At 37.4% G+C, this 15,782-nt stretch overlaps 1 protein-coding gene across 2 annotated transcripts in view; it reads left to right on the top strand.

The window, feature by feature from the left end:
- Positions 1-15,782, top strand: part of LOC131060378 (protein phosphatase 2C 70) — a 190,780-nt gene that overhangs the window by 155,668 nt on the left and 19,330 nt on the right. For both annotated transcript variants that reach the window (XM_057993590.2, XM_057993599.2), the window contains exon 8: positions 9,952-10,046. In XM_057993590.2, coding sequence (XP_057849573.2) covers positions 9,952-10,046 — 95 coding nt within the window. The remainder of the gene's footprint in view (positions 1-9,951; positions 10,047-15,782) is intronic.

Here is a 15,782-nt window from a genome sequence, read left to right as displayed (position 1 = left end):
CGAGCAGTGTTACAAATCAAATGGTGATGACCCACAATGCAATAACATTACTGTTATATAATTTCTTGCTGCTTTAACTTGCATAAAGTGTGGTGTAGCTGAATATTTAATTGAATTGCCTGTCAATTACTTTAAAACCACACCAAACAGTGGCACCCTTTTGCTGTAACTTCTTCCCACACTCTGACAATATGCAACAAGTGTATTGTCCACACACCAGTGTGAAGAAGGCTGCGTACCCATTGCAAATCATATGGTGTATAAAAAACCCCAGAGATGGTGTGGCTACCCTTGTAAACTCAACGTGCCTTATTTAATGCCTGAAACACCTCACAAAGGAGCCCGAAATCTCATTGAAAAGCCCATATCGTGAGTCATGTGGCCCATATGGAGAGTGGCTAAGCGAGGAACTTAAATGCAACTCCAATAGGGGAGAGGCAACCAAGGAAAAATAATTCTCTAGGAGATTAAAGCTCAAGGCAATTAAAATAATCCAAGAACTTCAAATTACTTGTCACAATCTCTCAAATATGAAATTTGGCACAAAAATCTGCTTCATAAATGCATTAGTTTCAGCACATAGGCAATCTCTGCATGCAATTGCTCAAAGTCTCCGGCATTCAGCACGAGCTCAAATTTTGAAGTAAATCTAATAGCAAACATTTCCTGCACAGACTAACTTTGAATGAATCACCTAGTATTAATCAGAGAGAATCTTTCACCACCGTGGCTAATCTTCTCCAAGAAGGTTTTCATCCTCTAGAAGGTTGAGATGAACCGAGTTCAATCCTACAGAATCACAAGGGTTTCACCATAGAAAAGAAATGATTTGCATAATATAAATGAGCTCTCCAAACCTCCTTATATATCTTTCTCACCAAATGTCTTAGAAGACTCTTTTTTAAAATCACTAAAAAAAATACCTCCTCTTTTGCTCCAAAAGACGTCGTTATAAAAATAATGATAATAATTGATACGCAAGGTCCCATTATTATGTGTCCACGACTTAGAACTTTTTATCCCCTTTCCAACAAGTTATTATACTAAGGTGCTTTTAAAATTATATTAATAAAATTAAACAACCTTAATAAAATAATTAAATTAAAGCCAATAATACACCTAAGTTGTGGAATTGTCGAAAAGCATTAGAATGGAAATATGATTGTGCTGGAATGATACCGATGATGAATAATGTAAACCAGGGCCGACCGACTTACTATAAATAGACATTCCAAGTATCTTGGAGAACACAATACAAGCGGGATTTCATTTCAGAAAGTGCAATATTAGTCCTGTAGACCAATTGAGCTCATTGGCAACATCAAATGTCTACATTACCAGGAGATGCATCTCCTACCCCTTGAGACGTGTATCGGAGATGAATACATGTCTCCAGTTCCGAAGATGTCTCTGAAAACTTCTTGATGCACAAGCCTTTTAGATTGGCTATGGTACCAGTAGTATAAGCAATTTTAATTTCAATGTATGTTCAATTTCAAATTTAATGTTAAACTTTACCATTGTTCTTGTTTTCAAACTTCTATGTCATGATATTTCTAGAAATTATTAAATTATATTAAAAATTTAATTGGCGTCTTGAAGTACCCCCATCTCCTATTTTTGAAAATTAGTTGTACTAGTATCGGTACCAGTCACTAGTGTCTCCAAGTACCCCTGTGTCCCGATAACCTTGTCAAACATCCTCTCAGACAAAGTCGATGGTCACTAAGAAAGCCGAAGCCAAGTACAATGCTGAAGTGACCGAAAATGGGGACATTACAATGTGAGACCCAATGGATTCATGGCAGTGATCTGAAGTGACTTGTAACAAATTTGTTTGCTATCAACTACTTTCATTTTATATATTTAATCTTTGAGTATTTTAAATGAACACATGCCTCAATCCTTGTGTGCTTTCTGAATGTCCCTATTAGGTTTAAGTTAAAGTATGGATTAGACATTGGTGACATTGGTGATCAATCTCTAATCAAATTACAATTTCCATAATCTATTTATTTAGAAAAGCAATTTTGTGCTTCAATAGAATCAATAGATGACAGTGGGACATCTTACCAAAACAATAGCAACATCAAACTAACAATGGCAATTTTTAGACAACAGTCATATATTATAACTTCGAAATTAGGGCTTACTTTGTTAATCAAGTTAGGCATGTGACATTGAAAGGCCTCCATAACAATTTTATTAAGTTGTTGCCTTGTATCAAAAACTGATGGGTGTTAAATCTGTTCCTTTTGACCTAATCAATACTACCATTTTTTAAATACACGTTTGAACAATCTATAGTACATGATGCTTTATGGTAGAAACAGTCCTATTCACTTATGTTACCAAGTCCTTTAGTGTAATCCCTTGGGTCCGGTCCAATTGGAATAAAGTCCAGGTTCGAGTCCGATTTATTGTCAGTCTGGGCAGGGTCCGACCCACAGCCTGTGGGTTTGGTCCTATTGAACTCGGATGAACCCAATAAGAACTTTGGGCTTTTTCGACGAACCTGGGTAGAATTTGATGGGTTTCTAATTTTTTTGACTTTTAAAATTGTTTTTTTGCCAAAAAGACAATTTTGAATCCCCCAACCCTAATTTAACCACTAAAAACAACAAAAAGTTAAAACCTATATCATTTATGTCAATAGAATGAAAAACAAAACCATTTTGCTCCATTGCTGTCTTTTTTGCCTACCATTGCTCAAAGAGAGGTGAGATTGATTTTTCCATGCTTGAAGCGAGTTCTCAAAGACATTGAAGAGGAAGATTTCAACAAAAGAGGTAGGTTTTTTGTTTTTAATTTTTCATTGCATTTTTTTTTACAAATTGAAATAAACTCTAGGCTTTTTTATTTTTTTATTTTTTCATTTTGGTTTGTGGCTTTGTGCCTATCCAGGTTGTTTATAGAATTACTTGTGTTAGGTATTAAAATGGCAACTGCTTCTACATTTGGGAGCCAACCTTGCTTTAAAACAGACCCACACTCTCCCCTTTGGAAATATGTGGAAATGCTAGAATAACTTCTAGGTGGAGGAGGTTTTGTTTTGATTTGTTCTCATTGCAAAACACAATATAGGATCCCATACAGTCGAGTAAAAGCACATTTGTGCTTTATCTGTCAGCAAAGCATCGAATTTTGTGTAGACACACCAAAAGTTAAAGGCCTTCTTGTAGAGGAAAAAGTATTGGCATATATTCAAGAGCAAGCAAAAGTAGATGAAGCAATAGGGAAAATAGCTATAAGTTCTACTGCTCATCCTTTGGAAAAGACTAAGAAAGGTTCAAAAGCCTCTCCATTACCTTCCAATTTTGAACCTATAGAGGGTCATCCATTCTTGTTTGTAACTCAAGAACAACTTGTGACACATAAGGGAGCAAAGGAACCGTTGGAAATGACATTTCACAATGAGGGTAGAGAGATTGTCGAGCAAGACATAGCTAGATGTATCTATGTTAATGGATTGGCATTCAATGTTGTTCGCTCACCTTTTGGCAAAAAATGGTGAGATCAATTAATGAGGCTCCAAAGGGGTTCAAGGGCCGAGTTATGTGAAGGTGCATACTTCCTTATTGGATCAAGAGATGAAACATGTAGAGGACTCGTTCAAGCCCATCAAGGATTCGTGGGTCGAAACAGGGGTGTCCATTATATCTAATGGATGGAAAGATGCAAGAAATCGCCCATAGATCAATTTTATTGCTGTGTTCGTTAAAGGGGCAATGTTTTTGAGAGAAATGGATTGTGAAGGGTGGTCCAAATTTTGCTAACATTCTTTGCCAATCCATTTTGGAAGTTGGTCCTCAAAATGTTGTTCAAGTTGTAACAGACAATGCCAAAAACTGTAGGGCTGCTAGGTTACTGGTTAAGAAATGCTATTTACCCCTTTTTTGGACACTTTGTGCTGTCCACTCACTCAACCTAATGCTGCAAAAAATTGGCAACAAAGTTGAATGGATCAAACATGTGTATGTTGATGCCGAGATCCAAATGTTCATCACCAACCACCATAAGTCACAAGGCATATTTAGACAATTCTTGAGATCGGAGTTGTTGAAGGTAAGTTAATTTTAAATTTAATTAAATAATAAATGTGTTTAGTAAACATTTTAATTTAATTTTAATTTTTTTCATATTTTGATTTTGAAATAGGTTGTTGAGACTTGTTTTGCCTACAACACACTTGTGTTGAGACGGCTTTTGAAGGCTCGTGAGGCACTATCTAGCATGGTAATCAGCCCTAATTTGAGCATATGGAGGCGATCTAGCACTACAAGGGCATAAAACATTAAGAAAATGATACTAGATGACACTTGGTGGGATCGTATTGAGTACCTCCCGAGTTTCACTGAGCCTATATTGAGCATGGTATGTTATACTGACATTGATAGGCCTTTTTTGGGTGAGGTATATAATGGCATCGATTCAATGATTGAGAAGATGAAAGTCATCACAAATGAAAAAGAGCAAGATCTCAAAGAAACATTCTTCAAAGAACTACAACAAATCATTTTGCAGAAATGAAACAAAATAATCAGTCCATTGCATCTCCTTGCCTTTGCTTTATAAAAAAGAGTGAACAGAAATAAAAATAGAAGAACTCGAATTAGATTTAGGGATAATTAGTTTGGAAGTGATGGCTTTCACCGCGTCAAGGTGACACTCTACCACTGAGTTATATCACTTTCCTATCCTCCTCTAGAAGGGAAATTGTGAGTCCCAAGTATTATAGTCAACAATTCCTTAGTAGCACAAGAGTTGCCCCATATAGAGATCTTGAAGTTGCTCAAGGGTACAAGGAAGCCCTTCATAGACATTTCACTGAGACAACATACGGGCTGTAGTGAGGGCTGATTTCATGAGTTTTGCAAGCACAAATGATTGTGTTCTTGAAGCTCTTTGGGGCAAGCATAGGGTTGATGCTCATTGATGGTGGTACTTCCATGGAGAATTATACCAGCACTTACAACCTCTTGCCATCAAAATTTGCATGTAAGTTCTTAGTTATAATAGAAAATATTCTATCTTGCTTATAAGTTTACTATTTTATTTATATTTTAATTTTATTTGTAACTCTTAACTCTCTAATTTCAAAATCTTGATAGGTAGCTACTTCATTTTCATCTGTGAGGAATTGGAGCACATACTCCTTCATCAACTCAATAAAGCGCAGTAGACTGCACTTAAAAAAGGCAAAGGATTTGGTCTTTGTACATTCAAACTTGTGGCTCCTCTCACACAGAAAATTCCTACAAACAAGGGGAGATAAAGCAGTGGGATATTGATCCAGACATGTTGAGTTGGATGATTCAGTTTCCTGCCTTGCTGCACTTGGAGTTGGTGATGACCATGACCTACCTAGTGATCATGAGACTTAGAATGCTAGTACCAGTGCCAGTGCCAGTGCCAGTGCTAGTGCCACTATTTGTGGTTCTTCTAATTTACCGCAATATATGGAGGATGATGATATTTTTGATGACGCAGTGATGGCTGATTGTTGACACTTGACACATTATTATTTCTGAACTAAAATATTAATATGGTAGTGTATTTTGCTATGTTATTTGAACTAAAACATTAATATATCTAAGCACAATCAAGTTTTGACTATTAATATGGTGGTGTATTTTGCTATGTTATTTGACTATTAGCATAGTGGTGTATTTTGAAATTCACTACTGCTGCATGATGTATATATTTTTTTATTTTCATATGTTTTTGTGTGGAAGAACCCAAAACAAACCCAACCCCCCCTAAATTTTTTGATTGAACCCACGAACCCGAATCCGAGCCTGTTGATGTGTTTTTTATGCACATGCAAACACAAAATAAAATACCAAGGTATCTTATCCTCTCTTGAACAAAATCTCTCGGATGCTGAAGATTTGCTTAAGGATCATTCGAGAAGACTCCAAGGTTCTTATATGTAGGGTCTCTACGTGTGGATAAGCTCTCATGGTATGATATGATTATGCTGGAATCACAAGGGGACTTACATTTGAATGCCCGAATGCTTAATTAGCTGGAACTTGAGTCCTAACTACTCACTGGGAGATGAAAAAATATCAAAAGCATAGGGTTTATATTCTAGGACCGAGAATGTAAGAATATAGATGAACGACTAGGTGGAGTCCTACTGGGCTAGGTCTCACCATCAAACTGAACAATTTGACACCAGCTCAGTGCAATCTTCTAAGGGAATTTTGAAGATGTTCAAATCATCACCATCAAACACTAATCACCATTCAAGTTAATGCATAAACAATGGATGCATAACAATTTGAAGTTAAGCTCATTCAATGCCAGTTGACCATGCAGGGCGCACTTACAATCAGTAAGAGGCTAGTGGTATGGACTAGGTGGATTCCACATGAGTGCATTCAACAATTTTCTCCATTCAATCTAATCATTTACCATCTAATATGAAGATTCAACAAGAAACCATGCACATTGCAAAGAAACAACATATTTCACCATATCTTCAATGAAAATGGAGTCTTTTACAACCAAGGCAACAATTTCTTGCCTTCTCTTCCTACTCTATTCTAATTACTATCTAAGCTTCTATTCTTCTATCCTATTCACAAACTATTCACTATTAACCAACTATTAACCTCTACAAATGAAGAACCAAAGCTTTATATAGAGAGCTCTTTACATCTCAATGGCTCTGATTGATTTACAATCAATGGTTAGGATTACAAGATGGAAACCCTAATTAGGGTTTGTTACAACAAACTCCTTTAGCCAATGAGAAAATTACATTCAATGCATGAGAACCAATAGGAAACAGGGGTAGGTACATCGGAGTTTGTGCCTTTGTGCATAAGCGTGATACATCGAATCTAGACACTTTGATGTGGAGCCTTCTGATTGAATGAACAATGATTGGGATGCCACCTTGTCTGGTACTTTCTTAATCAAGCAATGTCGTATCTTTTTTGACACTCAATGTGATGATGATGAGAAGCTAACTTTGATTAACTCTTTTGAAACTATCTGCTTCTTCAACATACTCTTGCACTGACCTTGGTTGATCCTCCTTTGTCCCTAATGTACTTGATGAATAGCATACCTCTCCTTGACTCTCTTGTGTTTGATGAAGCTTCCTCTTGATTTTGCATAATGGTGATAGGAAGTCATGGTCAAGTCACCTTCTCTAGTAGCTCATCTCGTCTTGAAATGTTTGTATGATCCCTCCCTTGACATTTTGTGATCTCTTAATGTGGTAGAATGAAGATCTTGAGGATAACCTGTTCTATTGCTTGCAATTCCTTGAACACTTGAAGTCCTTCAACTTAGAAGCACTTTGAGTCTTCCTCGCATTTGAAGTATCCATGATGATAATGAGACTTGAAGAGGTTGCCCCTGTCCTTGCCTAATCTCCTTCCAACTTGGTCTCGTAGATCTGCAAAACAAACAAAAGATTGTGTCAAGCACATATGATATATTCATCCTAGCATGGTATTTCTCACTTCAAATCATCAACAAGAAGGCACTAGGACCAATTTCGCTCTAGACATTTTAGAAGGATAGGACCTATAATGAAAATTCGCAAATTTTCACTCTGGACCCTTTGGAAGGATAGGACCTATGATGAAAATTCGCTCTGGACCAGCGAATTTGGCATTTTGCTCAATTCTTCCTTCAAAGAACTTTATCTCTCAACCTTTTCCTCATCAAAATCAAGTCATTGGCCTCTAAAATTGCTTAGGAATAGGTTGGTTCAAGGGTTTGAGCAAGGTACAAGGTCTCTTGAAGAAATTCGCTTTGGACCCTTTGGAAGAGTCAGGAGCGAATTTGCTCGTTTAGGCTCAATTCACACTTCTTTTCTCATAACTTTGCCTTAGACTTGAACTTTGATCCTTTTCTTTCCATACTCAAGCCAATTTGCTCTCACTATTGCTAAAATGACAACCATTCAATGACTTTGGTGAAGATATAGGTCTCCTCAAGGATTTCGCCTTGGTACCTTTGGAAGGTACATGACCCTTTGAGAAAATTCGCTCTGGACCCTTTGGAAGGGTCAGGAGCAAATTTGACCTTTAAGCTTCAAATTCTCAATTTCTTCATGTTCCAAGTGCATTTAACTTCTTCAATTCACTTTCAAAGCATTAACATTCTTTCATTTACGTCATGGGGGCAAGATTTATGGTCCAAAGTAGGTGCAAGGGAGGATCTTAGGGAAATTCGCTCCTGTACCTTTGGAAGGGTCAGGAGCGAATTTGGCTTTTTGGCTCAATTTTCACCATCCAATCTTGTTTGAATTCTCTCACAAGGCATAGATAGGTGAATCTTCATTCAGTCAAGGCATAGGAGCAAGATTTTTGATCTAAGTTAGGTCCAAGAGGGGAGATCTAAGGAAATTCGCTCCTATCCCTTTGGAAGGGTCAGGAGCGAATTTAGCATTTTAGCTCAAATTCTTAACCTTTATAATTCAATCTTGTTTCCAATTCATTCTCAAGGCATGTACACATCAATCCTCCCTCGATCACTCCGTAGTAACAAAGATTTTGACCCAAACAAGGAGCAAATAGGTGTTTTAAGAAAATTCGCTCCTGACCCTTTGGAAGGGTCCTGAGCGAATTTGGCTTTAGAGCTCAAATTCTTCACATTTCCTAGCTCAACTTCCTGTCAACTCACCTTCAAAGGCATGGGAAGAAGGTTCATGATCCAAACTGGGGGCAAGAGAAGAGTCGATAAGGAAATTCGCTCCTGTCCCTTTGGAAGGGTCAGGAGTGATTTTTGCAATAGTGCTCAAATTATTGACTTTCTCTCCAAATTACCAAGTCTAAGTTTGTCCAAAGGCATCCCCAAGGGTGAATTCATGCTAATCTCTCTCAATTAATCATTCTAGAGTGGGATTTCATCCAAATTAGGAGGGCAAAGGGAGTTTAGGAGGAATTCGCTCTTGTACCTTTTGAAGGGTCAGGAGCGAATTTGGCCTTTTAGCACAAACTCCTCTTCATCTTGTGAAACTTTCAAATCTAGACTTGATCATTAGGCATTTTCTAAGGGCAAATAGGTCAGTTCCATGCCAATCAAAGCCTAGAAGTAAAAGGACTTCATCAAACTAAGTGAAGAAATCTTTAACTCCCTCCATTCTCTCCTTCATGATTGCACTTGATCTTTACTTCATCATCCTAATTAAGACTTAACCCCAAAACTAGACCAAGGCCAGACCTAAAGAGGGCTTTCAAAGAGACCCTGACCTGGGCCACCCATTGGTTCATGTCAACCTAACAAGAGCATCCTATTCAAATATGCTCTCTGGCAATTCAAATGCAACGATCAATAGCCAAGAACCAAATGAGCAAGGCAAGAATACCAACCTAGAAAGCAAAAAGCAGGGGTCCCCATTTGCAATGGGGTGATGTGTGAATACATCACAACAGAGCCCAAACTGGGACCAGCAACTTAGCTATTTACATCCCTTCTTTCCCTATTTTTGTGCATACTTTTGGGGGTTATGGTATTCACTAATTAACTGTAGCTTTGATAAGCTTTTCTGTTTCGTATTTAATTCCACTCTGACTGTCTGAATTCCATGAGAAGCATTGCTTTTGGCAATATGATATTTTCATTTGTTTTTATGGCATTGTATATGGAAATAACAAGATAAGATGAATGACATGTGATGATGTAGAGAACTAAAGTTGTATGCATAAATGTGGAGGTGAAGGAGCAATGTTGCATTTGATGGAATAATTCTGTTTTTATGTTGGTTAATTTCCTTCATCTGTTCTATATGAGAATCTTGTTTACCGTGATTGTATAAGACCTGAGATTTTGATTTTCATGTAATTGAGGAAAACATCCATGGTACTTTTTATCTTTCGAACAATTTCATTTATATGTTTCTATTTAAATTTTGGGACATACAGTGGCTTGGGTACTCTTTCTGATGGAATGTTTTATGGCTTACAAGTTCCAAATATTTTTCAGGGCTGCACAGCAACAGTTCTGTTGCTGTGGCATGATTTCAATGAGGTTTTCTTTGCACAATGTGCAAATGTTGGAGATTCAGCATGCATTTTCAAGTAAATATTTGAACTTCACAATCCATGCGCTTTTAAGTATTATTAATCTTGTCCACATTCTTTATTTACTAAGAATATTTATTCTTTCATGAATTGTTTCAGTATGTTTGCTGAGAAAATGAAAAAAAGAAAAATTAAATATGAATGAAGTGAAATGAAATGTTTGTCATGTCAATTTGCACATAGGAAAGGGCATCGGGACTGTATATCCAGACTTTAAGGAAATTAACACAAAAAAAAAGCAACTGGAAGAGCTTATGTGATTTGCGTGGTATAGAAATGATTAATATCTACACTCATGCAGCTCAATGAACAAATGAACCAAGCTCTGGAACTCTAAAATTCTGCACTCCTTCCTTCTTCCTATCTTCACAAGTACAAAGAGGCTTGATGACCTTGGGAAATGATGGACAGTTGCCTTCAGCATTAGACCGTCCTTCAACTGCCAATTTCACCCTTTCTCTCTGCAGCCATGAGGGAATAGGGTCCCGGAATAGCAACAACTAGGCCTGTCATCGTTCTGCTATCCAAGTTCTCCAAATGCTTGCTTTTCAATACAATGCCTCTAATAAGGATTGCATGCATGAACTGGTCACCATATATGCATCCTTCCATGGGTATAATTGGCCAACTGCCAAAGCATCTGATGTTTGTACCATCTATTACTGCACATGGATAAGCCAACCAATTGGCATTGCCCAAGTTAGCAATCTCCCAAAGACCAAATCAGACGCTCCACCAAATCGTTACACACTGTAGCTGACTTTAGTAGCATCATGGCCGCTTTGTAGCTGCATACACACTTAGGCAGCCACTACTCACTACTTCAGCAGCATACACATCTTCATCAGCAATCTCACATCTTCGGAATTTAAGGCCCACTTCTGCAGCAACTATTGATTTATGTAGCAAGGGCAAACTTTGACATGACCCCAATAGTCCAACTGTCCAAAAAAATTCGAATCAACCAATCATTTTTGGATCAAATACAATTTTCATCAATATGACCCTTAATGCAATCATCATCAATATGATCCTCAACATGATTTGCATTAACACATGCATGCCCATCAGTACCAAAAATTAGAAGATTATGATTAGAAAAAAATCAAAATATGTAGTGTGGAAACATCAACACAATGCTTTGCATGCCTTGAAGTGTTCATTTACTTTTTGTTTTATCAAACAAGACCCATGTGAGCAATGGAGTAATTTCCTGCAACCTATCAATCTTTTTGATAACAAGATCCAGTGTGACCGATGAAGTAATTTCCTGCAACCTATCAATCTTTATGGTAGGTTAAAAAATATTGTACTTTGACGGCTTTTTCAACTTTGACAATGCTCATTTAGAGTATCCTTGAGGCATAAGGATTAGGAAATTAAAAATTGAATAGGAACATGGATTGAGGGATCAAACAGAGATCGGAATAAATCACAAAAAAAGTCAAAACTGTAGAAGGGACAGGATGATTAGTGTGTTTTCCAGGTTAATTCTGTACTGCAAGATTGATCCAGATCAATTCCGTGAACAAAATTGACCCACATCAGTTCAGTGTGCAAAAAAATGATTCCTAGTGGTTGAAAATTTAGAACATAACCAAAATGATGTCCTTTGCCCTTCTAACTTTGAGAGTTTTCTCCTTGGGCCTGGATGAAAGTTCTAGCATTCAGAAAAGTATAAATAGAGGTGTTTGAGATGTATTTTGGTGTTCGAAGATTGAGATGAGTATTTCATTGAGAGCATAGAAAGAATAATTCAGCTCCACTAGTTATAAAAGATGGACAAGAAAATGGAGGGCAGCCATTGTTGCACCCACTTGTTGTATATATCCATCTAATTTATACTTTCATTGTGTAGTAGGACAATTATCACTACCAAAAGCTGACTTCCCCCTCACGGGATTTCTAGGATGAAAATCTCTCGAGTTATGTGAATACACAAATCTATTTTTCCAAGTTTATTTTGTGATTTTGCTCACCATATTCATATTTTTTTGAAAAACTCATTTGATTAAGGAAGTAGAAGGTATAATACATTTTGCAATTCTTGAATTCAACTAATTTTGAGATATTATGTTTCAATCCTTTACTTTGAGATAGGTGAAATATGGGTCAATGAAATACCAACATTGTTGATCCTCTTTACACCAATCCATCGTCTCCTTTGAAAAGGGGACTTTTTTAGTGCCACATGTATCTACCACAATCCATTGGTCTTTAGAGGAATCTGAATGGAATATTCCCATGCTTTATAGTTATGTTTGAGCAACGTTGGGACCCCTAGACTTGTTTCATCTTCATAAAAACTAATAACATTTAAGATTTCTACAATTGTTGATCATAATTACAGCATTATGAAGACCTTCGGAAGAGCTTTGTGATGATTTGAAAAGGGGCTTGAACAAAGACTTTGTATGACAAAGTTATGACCTTAAGAAATTGATAAGTTTACTAGGAGATAGGATGAAAGATCCCCAATCCAATTTTCACCCAATCTGATCCAAATTAGGAGGTTTTGTGCAATGTTTATTTGCTGATAAGTCCTTGGCCAGCGTATGTTTGGATGGGGTTTGACTGGTTTTTTTTTTTTTTTTTTTTGATTGGTTTTGAAGTTTAAGCAAGATTCTTGAATATTGCGTAAAAGAGATTGCTGATTTAACAAAACAAAATGCATAACACATAAGGAAGATAATCAAGAACTTTCATTTTTGCTTAAAAGAGCAATGAACATACCATTAACGTGTGCTCATAGGTCTGATGTAAAATTCCAGCCAATAAAAATATAGAAATCAGCTCCAAATAATGGTAAAACCGTAAAAGTTTAAAACCCTAAAGACACTCTAGGGTTTGAAATCCTTCATCCCAAAATGTAGTGGCTGACTAAAATAGAGCTGGAAATAGATAGAAATGACCCCTAGAAGGTCTGCCCTGCAACCAATTGTAGAAAATTTGTCCTCAAACTGATAGATCGTCTCATAAATCCTCAAAGAAGGCTGCCATATGCACACTGAAGTTGTATTCTGATGGAAACTAATACCCGGAGAGATGGGTTTTCGTCCAAATCCCCCAAATCTTCTAGAAGTTGGCGTTCCTGGAAGCCCAAAGCGCTGCTGAAACCCTCATGCAAGTTGCTGATCTGAAAATGGAGAAGTAAGAATGCATCCAAATGGTAGGCAAAATACGTTTTTATCTATTTTGGGGTTACTATTTGGCCTTAAAATCATAAAATATCCTTGAGGGTCTAATTTCTCGTTGTGAACTTGACCCCCCTTTAAAAAACAGCTTAAGTTACTAGGACGGGGGGCACTTTTCACTATTCCTCTTATGTTTCTCTGTTACTATTCACTTTTTACTATTCACATAAGGCCAATTTTAATATTTCAATTTTTATCATGGTTTCACCCAAAAACTCCAAACTGAAAGGCTCGTAAAGCTCCCTGCTGAGCTCCACAACCCTCGGTTGGGTCCCCCAAACCACCCTATTGACCTACGGGACCTCGATGATAGGCCAATCCCTGCTCAACTTCCTGTCACCTAGGAAGGGGACATTACAATCCTCCCTTCCTGAAATTGCTTGCCCACAAGCAATGCATCACCGTGCCACCATGATTCCACACTAACCTTAGGTAGAACACTATATGCTTCTGCTGCTCCATTCTGACATAAATGCCACATAACTTCCATACCTGAAGCAAATCACCAAGATCATTAAATGCCAATGCATCATTGAAGCCAATTCGTGGATCCCAAACCAAAATATCGAACCTATTGAATGAGATGGAGGGGAAATATCTCAACCAAACACCATGAAACAACCACCCATGGGAGTAGACCAACAAGAAAATGTCGAAATGAACTCCCACAACCCAATAAACCAAAACAAATAGCCACCTAGTATCACTGTTGTAACTCAGACCAGCAAACTGAATGATGTCATAGGTGTCATCATACCAATACAAACCATTTAACCCCATCTCATACTCCATGCTCATCCAATAAACACACTTCCATACACTCCCAAGTAGCCGAAGTGCTGATGTATTCCATGAAAAATCAGGAAGTACAACATAATTCCAACTAGGATAGCCGCTATCCCATGTAGAATCTATGAAGAATAAATCACCAATCAACAAGTAGATCACTGCCTTTGCTGCCTTAACATAAGAGATCGATGACATAGCCAGAGATGAGTTATGGTTGTCTTCAATGCCCGTTATAGACAACTCATGTGTGGCTGGCCCACTAGGAATGTTGTCAATAAAATCATCATCACCATCAAGAAAATGATCAACATCTCAATTTTCTGAATTTTTAGAATTAACCAATCTTTGCTCATCATCATGTAAAGATTGGTAAATGTCACAAATGTGTTGAAGATGGAGCTTGGCTTGATGGGCCAATAACTTGACTTGCTTTGCCCTTTTTAGCCAACCATCATTCAATTTCCGAGACTGCTCTATGTCAACTGCTCCAAAATGCTTAAAATTAGTCCCATAATGAGAAGCATCATAAAATTTACCTTGCCCAATGCTTGCATTTTGTGTGCCAATCACAATAGAGTCTATATCACTCATTTCCCTATGATTAGAGGCTGCAACATCATAATAACCATGCCCAACATATGCATCTTGCATGCCATCATTTGCAGACTCACCTATACTAGTTTCTTCATGAACAGGGGTTGCAAGTTCATGTTCTTTTCCAACTACTGTTATAAAACCAGATTGTTGGCAAGTAGAAGTTCCCACCATTGTAGATGATGTGTGACTAGCCAACTTGAAAACAGTAACGTTCCCTTCCATAAAATTGGATATAACACTTGGGGCTGATCCATCAAGGGTGCATCTAATATCCTCATTGTTTTGAGCTTTCAAGAGGTTCTCTAAAAGAGGAAACTCATTAACCTCATGTTGCAAACTAGTTACACATACTGAATTTTCTGAATCATACCTCTTCTCTTGTTCACACACAACAACATGATCTTCTTGTTTGTTTACCTCAAGAAGTTCTTCCTTTGCCTGCTTAACTTGTAACATTCTTCCCTTGGAAGTAATAAGGATCTAAAGTAGGTTTCTCTCTGTTGTCTTGTTTGCTCCATGAGATTGCAGCAATCTTTGACTCTTGCAAGTGCTGTTTTCCTTCGGCAGTGTTGACATGTTTTTTGTACACTATCAAACACAGAATAAAATACCCAAGGGTACCTTATCCTCTCTTGAGAAAAGCCTTTGATTGCTGAAGATATCGCGGAAAAGGATCAATCAGGATGACTCCAAGGTTCTTCGTTGTAGGATCTCTACGTGTGGATAAGCACCAGTGGTATGATGTGATTTGCGAGAATCACAAGGGGACTTACACTTGATGACTGAACTTCCTGATTTGCTTTGAATATTGTTAGAACACAGGATCTTACTGCCTTAGATTTAAGAAAAAAGGCAAAAAGATGAGGGCGAAGAAAAGATCTAATCCTAACACTAAGAATGTAAGAGCAATGAATGATCTTTGATGGAATTCTAACTAAGTCTTGTTTTGACATCCTAGGACCATCTCCACAAGGTTAGTGCGATCTTTGAAGGAAAGCTTTATGATGTTCAAATCATCACTGCAGGCATAGACACCATCAGGCTGATGCATATCAATGAAGAAGCGACAATTGAAGTTAAGCTTAAGCTGAATGATTCCAGTTGACTACACAAGGCAAGTCTGCAATCAACAAACTACTAGTAGTATGGATTA

Source organism: Cryptomeria japonica, chromosome 5 (assembly GCF_030272615.1).
Source record: "Cryptomeria japonica chromosome 5, Sugi_1.0, whole genome shotgun sequence".
NCBI classification, from domain to species: domain Eukaryota; kingdom Viridiplantae; phylum Streptophyta; class Pinopsida; order Cupressales; family Cupressaceae; genus Cryptomeria; species Cryptomeria japonica.
This window is presented reverse-complemented; position numbering and strand designations above follow the sequence as displayed.